The sequence below is a fragment of the Pleuronectes platessa genome, chromosome 12 (genome assembly GCF_947347685.1).
Source record: "Pleuronectes platessa chromosome 12, fPlePla1.1, whole genome shotgun sequence".
Taxonomy (NCBI): domain Eukaryota; kingdom Metazoa; phylum Chordata; class Actinopteri; order Pleuronectiformes; family Pleuronectidae; genus Pleuronectes; species Pleuronectes platessa.
Genome location: NC_070637.1, coordinates 2,974,919 through 2,991,117, shown reverse-complemented (window position 1 = coordinate 2,991,117; position 16,199 = coordinate 2,974,919). Strand labels below are relative to the sequence as shown.

The 16,199-nt window shown below is 39.9% G+C and overlaps 1 protein-coding gene and 1 long non-coding RNA gene across 2 annotated transcripts in view; one reads left to right on the top strand and one right to left on the bottom strand.

Moving 5' to 3' along the window:
• Nucleotides 1-16,199, top strand: part of birc6 (baculoviral IAP repeat containing 6) — a 114,005-nt gene that overhangs the window by 51,519 nt on the left and 46,287 nt on the right. Inside the window, 5 exon segments of the mRNA XM_053436916.1 lie at nt 2,206-2,405; nt 4,286-4,619; nt 5,553-5,770; nt 7,181-7,345; nt 7,884-8,055. Of these exon segments, the coding sequence (XP_053292891.1) occupies nt 2,206-2,405; nt 4,286-4,619; nt 5,553-5,770; nt 7,181-7,345; nt 7,884-8,055 (1,089 nt within the window).
• Nucleotides 309-855, bottom strand: LOC128453825 (uncharacterized). The gene is made up of 2 exons (XR_008341549.1): nt 728-855; nt 309-453 (listed from the first exon to the last, which is right to left on the bottom strand). It is a non-coding gene; the product is annotated as an uncharacterized LOC128453825 (long non-coding RNA).

The window sequence follows — 16,199 nt, the reverse complement described above, 5'->3', positions numbered from 1 at the left end:
TTTTTATTTTCGCCTGAATATTTTTGGTAAACAGATGCCTGCTGATGACTCTAGCTGGGACTTATGAGCTGAAGAACATAATGGGACTCTAGCATAAAGCCTTGACTAGCCCAAGTTCAAATTTGACTACAATACCACAGAAAATGAATATTTTACAGATGTTTTACTAAGGGCATGTCGAGGCGTTTTCCAAAAAGGTCATTTGGATGCTCCAAAGGACTCTTGGTACCCATGGTAACCAAATAGGCTAAAAAGGCTACTTTTTCACCAAAAATCATACTTTTATATAAAGGAGACAAAACTGGTCATATGGTTAAAAATTTATTCAAATATACATCTTTCAAATTTTTGGATACATGCCAGCCATTGTAGCAGTCACGACTGCAGGAGGAGGCTTGTGGAGGACTTTGTAGTGCCCTATCAGGATGTCAGCACCCATGAACCTCGATGGACCTATGTGGGAAAAGAAAAATTAGTCGGGAGCTGTTAGAAGAGCCGTACAGAGGCACCACACCTACAACTATATGCATATCTGTTCACATTCATCTCGACACACAAAGGCACACTCATCTCTCCACCATCTATATGCACATTCTAATTCTCAAACAAAGACAACTATTATCTCCCACATCTAAATCCACACCTTTTACTAATCAACAGCAAATCCTAAAAAAACACACGAACACACACACAGTAATCTAGTTATTTATTATAATAAAATACGTACTTGTCAAGAGTAATGTCTCGTCCTTCCTGAAACATGGCGTCTGCCTCGTAGTCAAACGACGTGTCGCTGTCTTCCTCTGATACGTCATCATCAGACTTGTCGCTGTCACGCCGATAACACAGATCCCTTTACTTGTTCGGTCGTCAACTTTCATTTTCATAAACGTTTCTCCATAGTGTAGCTTCAAAACGCTCCATAGCAAGACTGAATTCTGCACACGGATCTCACAGCAACGCCCCCGAACTTTTACGCACCGATCTCAAAACCAGTGCTCACTTACTGTTACGCACGGAGATGAGATGCTCTGGAAGCACGTGTTCGCTGTTGTGCAGTGACTTGCTGTGTGTTGATAGTTATCTACCAGGTCGCGGAGGACATGTACTTCCTGGAAAATGTAATAGGCTAAACGATAAGTCAGTCATAACAAAAATCGACTGCAGTTGGCTGAGCCTCGCCACGTCAGAAGAAGGGCGCGCACTGTCTGTAAACGAGGGCTCTCGTTGGCTTTTGCCGAATGTGGACAACCCCTGCCTTCTCCAATTGGGTCGAATGAGCTGTCCATCTAAAGGTTAGAGTGCACCCTCCATTTTGAAATCCAGAGAGCCGCTTTGTTTACCTTCTAATAGAAGTTAGGACGGAAAAAAAGTCAAAGTTGGCACTTAGCTGCTGGCTACTCTGAGATTACGCATTAGCTGGCTGTGGCTATTCTTTGATGAAATAGTGTGCTATGGAGTGATTATGTTACTGGATTCGATCGTCTGGACCTTTATCAATGTACCAACACCGTTTTTGTTGGAATGTTATCGATCTGTGGATTAATATCATGCTTCTTAGGTGAGTGACGTCGACTGTCTTAATAATTTTTTTGGTAAGTTGTCTGACTGTTACGTTGATTGTATCGGCTGTGGTGATCGGATCTTTAAATGGTTTACATCAGTGGAATCAGAAGAATCTTAGCTTTCTACAGATATGTGGCATTAGTACCTAGCTGTACGACACAGTTCTTTAAATACAAATGTTTGACGCTGATCGATAAAAAAACACACCTTGCGTCCCGAATACGGGACGCGATTGCATAAGGATTTAACACTCTGGTTCAGATCAGTCAAGAATGAACTTCTGTTCCTGGAACACAGATATTCTCCTTGAAGCATTCATTTGAGATTTCTCTTGAAAAACAAACAATCTTAGTTTATTCAATCATATTTGGCAATTTAGTTTAATGACAATATCAACATCCAAGTCTTGTTCAGAGTCTCTTTGCGAACAAATCAGCAGTCCAATATCCCAAGATACAAGCTGTTTGAGATTTACTTTACTACACTAAGCCAATCCATAAAAAAAAGGAAGAAAAACAGTGCTGTTTTCTCAGATTTTAGATTCTCCTTATGGTAGATGTAGGTGATCAATATACAATGCTCCTGGATGCCAGACAGTGCATGAACATACAACAGGTCCTCTTTTTGCTCTCCTTGCAGTGGACCACTATGACACACTGAACAGCTGTCCTGAGGACGAACCAATGTTGGCCAGTGAAGAATGTCTGGATGCCGCCACTGATGACTCCCTGTTGGAGACCAACCCCATCCAGTCACCACTGCAGGTCTTTGCAGGCATGGGTGGCCTAGCCCTCATCGCAGAGAGACTACCTATGCTCTACCCTGATGTCATTCAACAGGTGAGACTCACAGCCAAGAAGGGCTCAACTCTTTATCAAAGGCATATCAATGTACTCTCACGGCCTTCATTTTATTTGGAACACCATTCTAGAACAACAAAGGTTGTACTGTACTCACAACTTGTCACTTGTCAAGTGAAACGAGCCATCTATAAAATTAAATCCAAATCTGGCCTTATGCTCACTGACTTAAAGGATATCAACAATCGATTTCAGGAGTTTTACTCAGATATTTACACATCCAAATCGACAGCTACACAGGAAGACTTAGATTTTTTCTTCGAATCGCTTAAACTCCCACAATTGGATGCTGCCTTCAGGGACAATCTGGACTTGAATTTCTCGTCATCTGAGGTACAGGAGGCAATAAAAGCATTCCCTTCTGGAAAGGCAGCCAGACCGGATGGGTTTGGACCAGAGTTTTACAAGGCTTTTCAAAATGCTCTAACACCTATATTAATGAGAATGATTTGCGATACTTTTAAAAACAGGATGCTCCCAGCCTCATTGACTGAGGCAAATATTTGTGTCCTATTAAAAAAAGATAAAGATGAAACGGATCCTGGTAACTACAGGCCCATTGCCCTGCTAAATTGTGATTTGAAAATAATATCAAAAGTATTGGCAAAAAGGCTGGGCAACCATTAGCAACCATAATCCACCCAGACCAAACAGGTTTTGTTCCAGACAGGTACTCCTTTTGTAATATCCGCAAAATTTTAAATGTTATGTACGCTGTTCATGACAAAGATGATAATCCTGCTATACTTTCTTTAGATGCGCACGAAGCGTTTGACATGATAGAGTGGCCCTATTTGATTGAGACTCTCAGGAAGTTTGGATTTGGGGATATATTCATAGAATGGGTCATATTATTATATAATGATCCAAAATCCTTCATCCTTACAAATGGGGACAGATCCAAACCAAATCCGTGTAGTGAAGGATTGTTTCACTTATCTTGGCCTTAAGCCTACGAGAGATCCAAAACATATTTTTAAATGCAACTTCACAGAATCAATAGAATGACTTGGATGGAGGTCGCTGATTTTCACTGAACTCACTGTCATGCTCCTAAACCAGTTTGAGACTTTCACTTTGTGACATGGAGCATTATTCTGCAAGAAGTAGCCATTAGAAGATGGTAAATTGTGACCATGAAGTCATGAACATGGCCACCAACAATAGTGAGATAGACGGTTACATTCGGAATATGATTGATTGGTATTAAAGTCACAGTGTGAGTCAAGAACAGTCACCACACCAACACATGACCAGCACCTGCACCCTTCACACATAGCAGGTTGCTGAGGTTTGAAAAAAATAATTAGCGGCTACTAAGCTCATGTCAACACATCTATTTTTTTAATAAAGGAACAAACTTTATCCATTGATAAAAACGGTGTGGTATGGTTGAAAGCTGTAGAAAAAATAGTAAGTGGAACTTAACGTCGACCCAAATATTGACCTTATGAACTTGAAATATTTTTTTGGGGGGGTGAACTATCCCTTTAAGTTGGGATTGTTTTGTCTGACTCATTCCAAGGTCAAGAATGACCTTTCGTCACTTTGATATTTATGCTAGAATGGCTCTGTCGCCTGCAAAAAGGCTCCCCATGATTTAATAAGGATGAAATTGTGCTTTTGCTTTGATCTGGAATATGTTTGTCGTTGTCTATCTTTATTAGCTGGGGAAGTGAAAAATTCATTGAAATAGTACATTTTGCAGCATGTAAAGAAACCAGTCTCTTCTCTAAACATCTTGAAACTGCAGAGTTCTTGCTCTCTTACAGCAAACACACCTGTCTGCATTGTCTCATATCCACACCTCTTAATCATCGCTAAAGTGACCCTCCGCTCTACCGGGTTGTCATTCTCAGGTCAGTGCCCCAGTGGTGCCCTCAGCCACACAGGAGAAGCCCAAGGACAGCGACCAGTTTGAGTGGGTAACCATTGAGCAGTCGGGAGAGCTGGTGTATGAGGCGCCGGAGGCCATCGCCACCGAACCACCTCCTATCAACAAGCAGCAGTCCCAATCGTCCTCGTCATCCTCATCCTCTGTGCAGACCATGTCACCCATCCCCGCCCACTCGCTGGCGGCCTTTGGTCTTTTTCTGCGCCTGCCGGGGTATGCAGAAGTGCTGCTGAAGGAGAGAAAGCACGCCCAGTGTCTTCTGCGTCTAGTTCTCGGAGTCACCGATGATGGAGAGGGCAGTAAGTCACCAACAGTTTTACATCCGATGTTGTTTTACAGCATGCTTCTAATATTAATAATGTCTCTGAACATTTTAAAACAGTTCTCCATCTGAGTTTGTTTAACATCTCCTCTAAATGAGAAGCTTTGTTGAATGATGTCAGAAAGAGACAAATGCTGCTTTCAGACATGCACTGAGATCCGGGGATACTCTGCAGTTTCGAGGCGGGGGGGGGTTGATAACGCTTCTAACAAGCGTCAGACTCAAAAATGAAAACAAAAAGAAAACAAACATCTACCCTGGAAAAGGTGGTGCCATACACATAAACGGAAGAAGCAGAGGAAGATGTCAAGATAGATTTAACATCTTACATCCTGTCGCTGCCTGCTGCACCACCTCCCACCTGAATCATGTTGAGAATTTTTTACTTTTGTGAATGTGTCTGAGCAGAGAACTCCCCGCTGCTTTATGCTGTGTTAGAGGCAAACTGCGGAGTCTGGTCCCAATTCTCTGGAGATGTCTGAAAGCGGCTAGTCTTTATGGAGAAGAAAAAAGGGCGTAAATACAATTCACAACTTTTCAGTAATATACACACTGAAGAAGTTTGTGTACGACGGTAAGGGCACCGTGAAATGGTAGAAAAACATTTTAATAGTTATATATTTTCCACCAATGTTATATATCTAGCCTGAGACAGTTATAATAACTCATATCAGTTGTAAAAGAATAGAAACTTGTCAGCATTCAAATTATGTTTGTTAGTGCTAGTATAAAATGCTTCTTTTAAATAGATGAAAGAAGTTACTACTATTACTTCATTTTTCTCTTAAATATCTGTTTAAAATGTTACGGTAAAACTCACAGTGGATGATTTTGATATTGTCTAAAACACAAACCTAAACAAAAATGCTTTTGGTTTTCAGATTTAATTGTATACTTTGTTGCCCCTTAGGTCACATACTGCAGTCTCCGTCAGCCAATGTGCTGCCCACTCTGCCGTTCCATGTCCTGCGTGCATTGTTCAGCAGCACTCCTCTCACCACTGATGATGGTGTACTCCTACGCCGCATGGCTCTGGAGATCGGTGCCATCCACCTCATCCTGGCCTGTCTGTCAGCTCTGAGCCACCACGCCCCCCGTAACCCCAATGCCAGCACCAGTGTCTCTGAGGTATAGGCCACGTACTGACATAAATGCTTAGCACATGCACACACACACACGCACACAGAGTTATTCTGGTATTCATAAAGATCTTCAGCTGACCATGGTTGTTCCCTCTCTCGAGCTGTCCCTTTGAGGAAGAAAATACCTGCCAGATTGGCCTCTGAAATGCAGAAATGTCCTCAGTGTGTGATTGTGTCATTAATTTGATTTAAAAGGGAAAAAAATACAAGGACAAAAGAATAGACTTACACGCATGCAGACATTGTTTTTCACTCTTAGTGTTCAAGAAGAAGTCAGCTGGGCTTGACTATTTAACTTTGATTTAATTTAAATCCCTCTTTAACTGACACTACACCTTCAGTCATTGCCTAGACTTTTACAGAAACATTTAACAGAAGCCCTGAACAAACAATCTCTTTTCTTAAAACAAGCCAAGCATTTTTAATTACTTTAATATGTATAAACAATGGGCAGTCCAACTATGACAAATTGGTCTTTTGTCAATATATTAAAAAGAAAGAAAGACACAGTTGGCTGAGTGTTGAACCCAGCTCTTTAAAGAAGCAATGGCACAAAAGTTAAAGATCCTTTATGTTATAATTATCAAATTGTGATGTGGCGGCCTGCCACAATTATAAGTAATTACTCGTAATTAATTAATTAATTACAGTCTAGGTAATTAATGGGTAATACTGCTTTTGCATATCACCCAGTGAACCCCTGACAAATAGCTGAATTGTTCTGCTTGAATGATAAGTGGTTAGGAAACCCTATCAAGACTTTGGGCCCAGAACTGTTGCAGCCTGAAATTTTGGCCCAATTGTGGAGTGTATGTCTGAAACGATGGATATCCTTGAAATTTTAACAATGAGAAACCAGCAACCTTTTGTTTATAATAATCTAATACTTTCAGCCTGCAAAGTCTGTCTTGTTGTTCAGGAAAAACGATGCATGCATTTTGATTACACTTTCTCCTCCTGGCTTGCTTAATAATAATGACAAACCATCTCCTGGAAGCTGTGGTCTGTAGCTTCTGAACCAGATCTGCTTCGTTCTCTTGCTCCCTTTCCCAACTCTGTGTGGATTTATGGAGTTGTCAGAGCCAAGTACAGATCACAAGGACAATAACTTGAACGTGAGCCAAAGACTTGTCACTGTGGCAGTGACTGTCCTTGAGACCCCCACTTTCTTTGCTGTGATCTGAGCACAGACGTGAGATGAGACCTACGGCTTTGCACATCCAAGAAAACATCAAGCCTTGACTGAAATGACATTACTGGGTTTTGTTTTTACTCATGTTGGCTGTGATAGATAAAACCGCTTTCGAATCCATAGTCGTCCAACAATTTCACCCAACTCGGATAGGTCATACTTCTTAAACTACATATTGAGTTTTCTCTTTGTCTGCATTGACAGCCGCAGATGTCCAGTTGCCATGGTGGGGGCACCAGTGAGGAACAGCAGTTGTACTGGGCTAAAGGAACTGGTTTTGGCACTGGATCCACTGCCTCAGGCTGGGATGTGGAGCAGGCCCTCACCAAACAACGGCTAGAGGAGGAACATGTCACCTGCTTACTACAGGTAAGGCTTCATTCAAGGCTTTTCATTTATAAAGGTAACAGGGTCACACAGTTTATATCAAACAGAACAATGTTTAGTCTTTTTATCTCTATAACTCCCCAGTAGACACAGTATCTACAAGTCACCTTAATGCCCTGAGATGTGTCTTTGCGGCAGTGCTTAAGACGAGGCTTTGAGCATCGAGATAAGAAGAGTGATGTGTTGGTTTCAGGTTCATCCAAACTACATGCCTTGGATTGCACTTTTCTTACCATTGAAATGGATTATTCTCTTACACATTTTGACAAGTTGATTCCTCTGAATAGTATACCTGTTACATTTTAATCTAGATCAAGATGGACATTTGTTGGACAGGGAGTTACAGAACAGATCATAGTTAAGCAGACAGTGATGACACAGCATGTTTGTGGACAGGGATTGTCCAAGTCTGGCTCTGTTCCAAAGCAGGTCATCTTAAGTCTGTGCCTAGTGCCTATATTTCTCAATGTAAGCAACTTTAATTGGGAACCAATCTTATTTCAATGTTGTTTTTCACTAGGTCTTGGCAAGCTACATCAACCCGTCTGGCTCCTGTAGCTGCCCCAGTGCTGAGGCTTCTTCAGCAGAGAACAGAACTCACAATAGCTCTGCGCTGCCAGCAGTGCTGCAGGAGCTGCTGATCCAGTCCTGCCTCATCCCAGCCATGTCCTCCTACCTACGCAATGACTCAGGTAGGCTCCCTGTTTTTACAAATGAAGAGTATGACATGCACAGTAAAGAAGGTGGATTCCAAAATGCTCAGAACCCCTGCACCCTCTACTGTACTGTAAGGTTTACAACTCTATGCATTTCATTAGAATAGAGTGGTCACTGAGCATGAGTAGGGGAAAAGTTTCTTTTCCTCATGTATAGAAAATGATAGGTGGATCTTCTGGACTACCAATGAGTGAGCAGCTTTTTTGGCATATACGGTCCCTGCCAATCTTTTCTTTGTTTTATTCAATGTGCTACAGTGGTTTCAGTACAGGTTTTTTTTTTTTTTTCCTGAATTACTTTAAAAGCAGAAATCAAACTTGGTCTTCGTCTCAAACAGGAGACACTCCAGTAACTGATATAACAGGGGTCACAAGTCCAACAGATTACCAGAAGTTTCCAATTCAATAAATACATTTGCAACAGTAACGTCCTCTTTACAGAGGTTTTGAACTGCTCTCTCAAGATCTCCTTTTCAACCTTATAAAAAATACATTTTAAGCTGTTCACCATGTCAGAATGATTTTTCACATTGAGTCTACTAATACTCAAAAGACAGGGTAATCAGTGAGGCTGTGGGGTGCTATCACTACAGGTTTCTCTACATGCCTTCGACTATGGCCAATCAGAACTCTTGAGCCTTCAAACTTGGTTTGTTAACAGTTTGCATTGCTTGTTTGTAGCATAGTTTTTGTCTATATAAATGTTTCATACCAACCGCCTTATGAGTTTGCTACTCTGAGAATTTCAGGGTTTATGAGATGACCTCAGCCTTTCTGGTTATGAGACCCTCATTATATTGTCACTGGAGTATCGACCCTGTGAACAGCGCTGCTATTTTAGTATGTAGTTGGGCAATTGTGGAGGATGAAACAAATTAATAACTGATGGGAAAAAAACATTTTGTCCTGAAGCAAACATTTTACTTTTATAATGTTGACAAAGGATTTTTAGGAAATATGGTGATAAGAAGAAAAGATAGATTCTACGCAACTAACCAATCTTTGAGGCCGAGGTTTGGTAACTCTGGTCTTTGATGTCAGTGCCAAACCGGTTTTGCAAAATTAAACACAAGATGGCGCTAACGTGTCTTGCATTGCAGTTAAGCTTTCATCCGGTTTTACCATGAAGTCACATTTTGTCCCACTTGTATAGGTTTAATGAGCCCAGACAAGTCAGAGACACCATCCACCCATGATTTTGTTTTCAGGAATGAAAGGAATATAATACTTTCACTTAGATTAGCTCTGCCGTCGTTTTCGTCTGATTGTTTAGTAAATTGGATCAGAGGTGGATTACAGATTTTGCAGATGGTTTGTTTGGCCCAGTAAGGATTTGTTAAGAATGTGTTATCTTTAGTGTAGTATAATATAACACTGTCGTAGTGTAGCTGTTGGTTAACTGCGTTGTGCTGCAGCTGGAAGTGGCCTTTTACTGCTCAGCTCAGGCCAGTCCTTTGCTTACCTCCTGCTTCTGTTCCCCAGAGACTTGCTGGTTATGAGTGCTGGGTGGACCCTTGTGTTGTTTGGCTGACTCAAATGCTTTAAACTGCTCTCTTCACTAGTGTTGCAATTTAACTGTTTTCACACAAAAGTGAGTTAGGAAAAGTAACAAATAACATCAGTTTTATTGGTTTAACGTTTATGGCACAAAAACATATTCAATTCAATTCTTCCCCCACTAATGTAAAAAGGCACAATTATAACATAAGACAAAAAACTAAAGACAATTTACAAATTTTAATCACAATAACTTTTTCCATTGCTTTCAACCACACTTCCCACTTCACTTGCTCTATTTGAAAGTATACATGGTGGGGGTTACTTGTAACCTTTAGATCAAAAGGCAAGTAAGACCATAAGAAACCTGCAATATAATGAATGCAGCGGGATATCGTCATAAGAATGTCTGTCTGCTCATCTTTAATCATTGGTTTCCAGAGCAGAACCCAAAACCATTGGTAAATTTGGATGAATAAATAATCTCCCGATGACTATCTTTGGTTTGATTTTGGCCACTTGAGGGCAGCGGAAGCAAGCATTGAGCTCAACATGAACATATTATCACCTCAATGCAAATCATTTGCCTTGGTCCAGAGAAAATCAAGTAACCTTGCTCTCATTTCTTTGGCTGTATCATTAGTAGTAAGCGATTAGTTTACAGTGCTGATTAGTGTAATAGTGTCTGGGGAAACTTTATATCTTCCTTAGTGCTGACACTGTCAAAACTGTCTCTGCTTCATCCACAGCCTTGCTAGACTGAGCCTATAAGCTAGCTCATGTTTGAGGTGTCAGAAAAGGGGCAAAGGTAAATGGAAATAAATGTGTGTACTTTCAAGCTAAATTGGAGCACTGAGCTGCTCTTTAAATGATTTGAAAATTATTCCCAGGCCTATTCCTTTTTTAGCCAGTGATTGGTTTGTAATAATTAATATCACAGAGTGAATCAGATTAATTGTCTAAATTGCACACTACTGGTTCATATATCTACAATGGTCCGGTAAAATGTGCACAAGCTAATGCACAAGTCATATGATTCTAATCACTGGTAGTTTGTGACACATCACACATATTTTTGAGGGGTTGATTGAACTAATAAGTCGCTATAGTGTTATTGTGTTATTATGTTAGGTAGAGATGCACATTAAGGAAAACCTGCAATATGTGATAATGTTGTTGAATATTGCGATGATGATATTACTTAAATAAATAGTATAAATAAATAAACAAATGCTTAAGCATACGTGTTAAAATCTTTCTGGTTTGGTTTCATTGCTAACATAGACCCCACACAGTTAGTGGTCTATGAGACAATATTCCCATTCCAGCACCATGGTTTTGTTGAAAAAATTCCACACTGCTACGGACGTAAGGACCAGTGACAGCTCCACAACCCGGCCAAAGCGCCACCAAGTCTAGGGCAGACACCCAGGAAGCCATGTAAAGCTCCACAAAGTCTACTTACAGTGATCATTTGGCAACTACGATACATTTTCGATATATATCGTGCAGCCCTAGTATTAGGTAGCACCACACTGAAGTGAAGTGCAGATATGATTCTGTTAAGGCAGTAAGTGGGATATTTCATGCTTCATTTGGCTTTGCCACTTTGGAATTCACCAAGAATAGAAAAGCAAGTTTCTTCCAAGAAAAAAACATGGAAACCTTTAAACCATGAACATTTAGTTTTTTACTATAAACCTATAACACCTGTATGTAGTCCAACATTCATTGTCCACAAAACCAGACTCTTCCCATTCAGATGTTTATATTTTGTTTTATCAGGACCCTTTTTTTGTTTAGTTTGTATAGAACAGATTTCATGCAGTAAGATACACAAGGATTTTCGCACCCGTATTGATATGCTCCCATTACAATTGTGTGCTATTGCTCATCAGCCAAGAGCTGGTTATAGCTGAGTGTGTGCCACCTCTTTGTGCCGGACTCTGTACTGCTGGCTGTTTCAGTTTGCAAGAGTATCTCTGTGTGCAAGCTGGTCTGTCTGATAATGTGCCCGTGGTCTCATTATTAAGTAACAGCAGAAAAAAACAGTGAGTGTTATAATTGTTCCTCATTATCCGGTAAGTGGCTTTGACATGCATTTTGTGTGTGTGCGTGTTTCAGAGACATTTTCCTTGTTTGATTATGCATTGCCACATGCTGTATTGAAGCCGTAGCCTTAATGATGACACATTTTCCTTTCAAATCTATGCATTTACCTCTCAATTCGATAACAAATAACATTATAGGATGAAAACTAGCCATTACACATAGCTAAATGAAGTAATGCTGCAAACTGGGGGCTCTCTGGCCGTCTTCTATACCAAAGCCAGTTGCACAGAAGCTCTGAGCAGTCAATAAATGTCAGAAGGAACCATAATAAAGAACTGAGAGTCCTCCTGCTTCTCTGGAGTCAGAGGAGCTGCTAGTTGGAATAAGATGTTATCTCAGCTCTGTTTATTCCATAAGAAGATACGATAAGAAAAGCAATAGAAAGTGACTCCATATGCTTAATAACATGGGATCAGCTTAATTTGTAGCTAGGCCTAAAACTTATGTTCAGAGTTTTTATGAGAAACGGCTTTGAAAAAGTAATGTTCAGCCAGTACCTGCACAATAGAAAGAATGAAATAGGTTTTATATATAAAAACTGAATTCCAAATGCATTGAAAAGTAAAAATATCACTTAAAGCCATAAAGAATAAAGTCTTTTAGTACAGAAGTACAAAAGGGGAATTATCATTATACTTCACAGATGGTACCAAAAATCACTCACTAGACTGTGAATATTAGTTGCATTGTTTAAATACCTTGTTGACTTATAAGTCAACGAATATTACTGATTAATTTCCAGGTCATTTATTAATCAATATACCAAACATAAGTTATTTGACAAAGTGGTTTCACTGCTTTTCCTTGACTCATATCATTGTACATTGAATACTTCTTTGAACATTACAAGTTTAACAGCATGGAGATAATGCATTTTATTAGCATGACTATAATCACATCAACAAACTGTTTTTTTTCAAGTTGAAAAATATATTATGTACCCTTAATCTAATGACATTCCATGTGTGAATGAAAATTATTCAAGAATTTCGATAATAATAAGTAGAAGGCGTTGTAATTTATTTCTACCTACACATCCAACAGTCTTTCAGCATCCCTTATCGTTGGTTGCTTCTCTTTTAGAAGTCAGTGCTGTCTGCTACATTTATCCAGTGTAGCATTTGGGTGTTTGTACCTGCTAGTACCTACCAGAGACTGTTTTCTTATGAAGGAGCACATAGTTGGATCTTAATCCCAATTCAAAGATTTATAACCTTTATCTTGCTGCTGTAACTTCATTGTATGGTAATACAGCCTCTGTATTGAAAACAGCCTCACAAGACTGAATGAGCACTAGAAGGCTTTACCTAAGCCAGTTGAAGAAATATAACATATAACCTCTTGGAGTGGAAGAGATCGTTGCTGCATAATACTCACATTGATGCTACTTTAAAGACATCATGTTGGCAATGTGGATAGCTTCATTCTCAGCCAATCCGCTCATAGAATTGGGCAGATGGACTAAAGCAGTAGTAATATACTGTTTATTAGCACTTTTGAGTTAAATCTAAATGTAATGTTTTGCTTGTTTTTTTTTTAGTTGTAAGGCACATTTTGTTTTGTCCTGTCTCATCCCTCAATCTGTTTTTTAAAAGGCATCTTTTTTCCTCTTCAATGTCCAAAACACAGAAGGTACATGATTCCGATTATATTTAAACCTGTCTGGTTTTCACTGAGATCAGGGTGACTCTTCCTTACTCACCCAATCCTTTATTCCAGTTATTAAGCATTCATAAGACTTAGGGTTTCTTCTGGGTTTCTGATCCCAAGTAGTCCCATGAAATTGTTAAGTAATTCAACACACTATTCACCAATTCACTCAGTATGCCTTCAGTATTCATATAAAGCTTACCTCTACATGATTTCACAACAGCGCATTTGATGACCCTATCATGTCTGGCTCGTCATTTTTGGCATGAACCTTGTAAATGGAATTATACATTGGTATGATGCAGTCATATACAGTGCCTTGCATAAGTATTCACCCCCCTTGGACTTTTTCCCATTATGTACTGTTACTAACTGGAATTCAAATAGACTTAAATAAACTTTTTCCCGTTTGATCAACAAAACATGCATAGTACTTTGGAGGTGCAAAATAAATTTTATTGTGACACAAACAATAATGAGAACAAAAAAGTTGACATCTGTTGGGTGCATAAGTATTCACCCCCCTGTGTCAATACTTGGTAGAACCCCCTTTCGCTGCAATTACAGCTGCAAGTCTTTTGGGGTATGTCTCTACCAGCTTTGCACATCTAGAGATGGAAAGGTTTGTCCATTCTTCTTGGCAAAAAAGATGAAGCTCAGTCAGATTGGATGGAGACCGTCTGTGAACCGCAATCTTCAAGTCTTGCCATAGATTCTCTATTGGATTGAGGTCTGGGCTTTGACTGGGCCATTTTAAGACATTAACATTCTTTAATCCAAACCATTCCTTTGTAGCGCTGGCTGTATGTTTAGGGTCATTGTCCTGCTGGAAGATGAACCTCTGCCCCAGTCTCAAGTCTTTTGCAGACTGCATCAGATTTTCTTCAAGGATTTCCCTGTATTTGGCTCCATCCATCTTTCCCTCTATTCTGACCAGTTTCCCTGTACCTGCTGAAGAGAAGCATCCCCACAGCATGATGCTACCACCACCATGTTTCACTGTTGGGATGGTGTGCTCAGGGTGATGGGCAGTGTTGGGTTTTCGCCAGACATAGCGTTTTGCATTGAGGCCAAAAAGTTAAATTTTGGTCTCATCTGACCAGAGCACCTTCTTCCACATGTTTGCTGTGTCTCCCACATGGCTTCTGGCAAACTCCAAACGGGATTTTTTATGGATCCCTTTCAACAATGGCTTTCTTCTTGCCACTCTTCCATAAAGGCCAGATTTGTGGAGTAGACGACTAATAGTTGTCCTGTGGACAGATTCTCCCACCTCAGCTGTGGATCTCTGCAACTCCTCCAGAGTAACAATGGGCCTCCTGGTTGCTTCTCTGATTAATTTTCTCCTTGTCCGACTCTTCAGTTTGGGTGGACGGCCTCCTCTTGGTAGGTTTGCGGTTGTGCCATATTCTTTCCATTTTCTTATGATGGATTTTATGGTGCTCAGAGAGATGTTCAAAGCTCTGGATATTTTTTTATAACCTAACCCTGCTTCATATTTCTCCACAACTTTATCCCTGACCTGTTTGGTGAGCTCCTTGGTCTTCATGATGCTGTTTGTTCAGTAATGATCTCCAACAAACTCTGAGTCCGTCACAGAACAGGTGTATTTATACTGAGATTAAATTGCAGACAGGTGGACCCTATTTACTAATTATGTGACTTGCAAATGTGATGCAATTGGTCGCACCAGATCTTTGTTGGGGGTTTCACAGTAAAGGGGGTGAATACATATGCACTCAACACTTTTCAGATTTTTATTTGTAAATAATTGTGAAATCCATGTAATATTTCCCCCCACTTCCAAATGATGCACTATTTTGTGTTGGTCCATTACATAAACTCACGATGAAATAAATTTTTATCTGTGGTTATACCATGACAAAATGTAGAAAAGTCCAAAGGGGGTGAATACTTATGCAAGGCACTGTAGAGTATGTGAGAAATATCCTTTGGAAACATTTCTATTGCTCCCAATGTCTCAGGGAATCTTAGAATTGTGAAACCAGCTGGGTCTGTGCGTGCGTGTCTAGATTGGATTGAATTCATTGCAGCTCGTCAAAATCAAAATCACCCTATATCTCCCCTAGAAAAAATTAATCCCTTCCAAAAGAGCCTCATTTCTCCTAACTGCCCCCAACACCTTTTATTTGCCCTTTAGTATCAACCTGTCTACTAGAACGATGGCCTTTATATTTCCTTCTATTCCTTCCACTGCTTCTCGACCCCGTCAGCCTAGCACATTGCCCCACATGAATCATTGGTTTCTTGGCAAATCCTTTTTGGGATATATTACAGTTTCCTGCTGTCGCCAGGCACTCCATCACAGGACTAGGTCATTAGAGAGTGATAATGCCTTGGATTGTCATCCATACTTTTATTTCTCTTAACTGAAAATGTAATTTCTTCCACGTTTTGTTTGACTCTTGTGTGGTTATATTTATTGTGACATCTCTTCCATCCTACGCCATAATTCCCCCTTTGACCAGCCCTAGACAGACAAGATTTTAAGTAGGGATGTCCCGATACAACTTTTTCACTTCCGATACGATACCGATATTGTAGCCTTGAGTATTGGCCGATACCGATATCAATACGATACGATATAGGCACAAATCATACATATATTTATTCCTTATTTTGTTGTGTGGAATGTTAGAAAAGGCTTGATAAAGTGATGTTACTGTTACTGATGTTGTAGTGATATAACAGAAAACAATAGTCAGCAACAGTAGGTATAGGAAAAACTGACCCATGTATTATTAACCAATTGGTTACATAAATTTTAACCTTCAACATAAGAGTATTACCTCAACAAATCCAATGAAAACAAAATGTTATATTTAAAGTGCAAAATAACC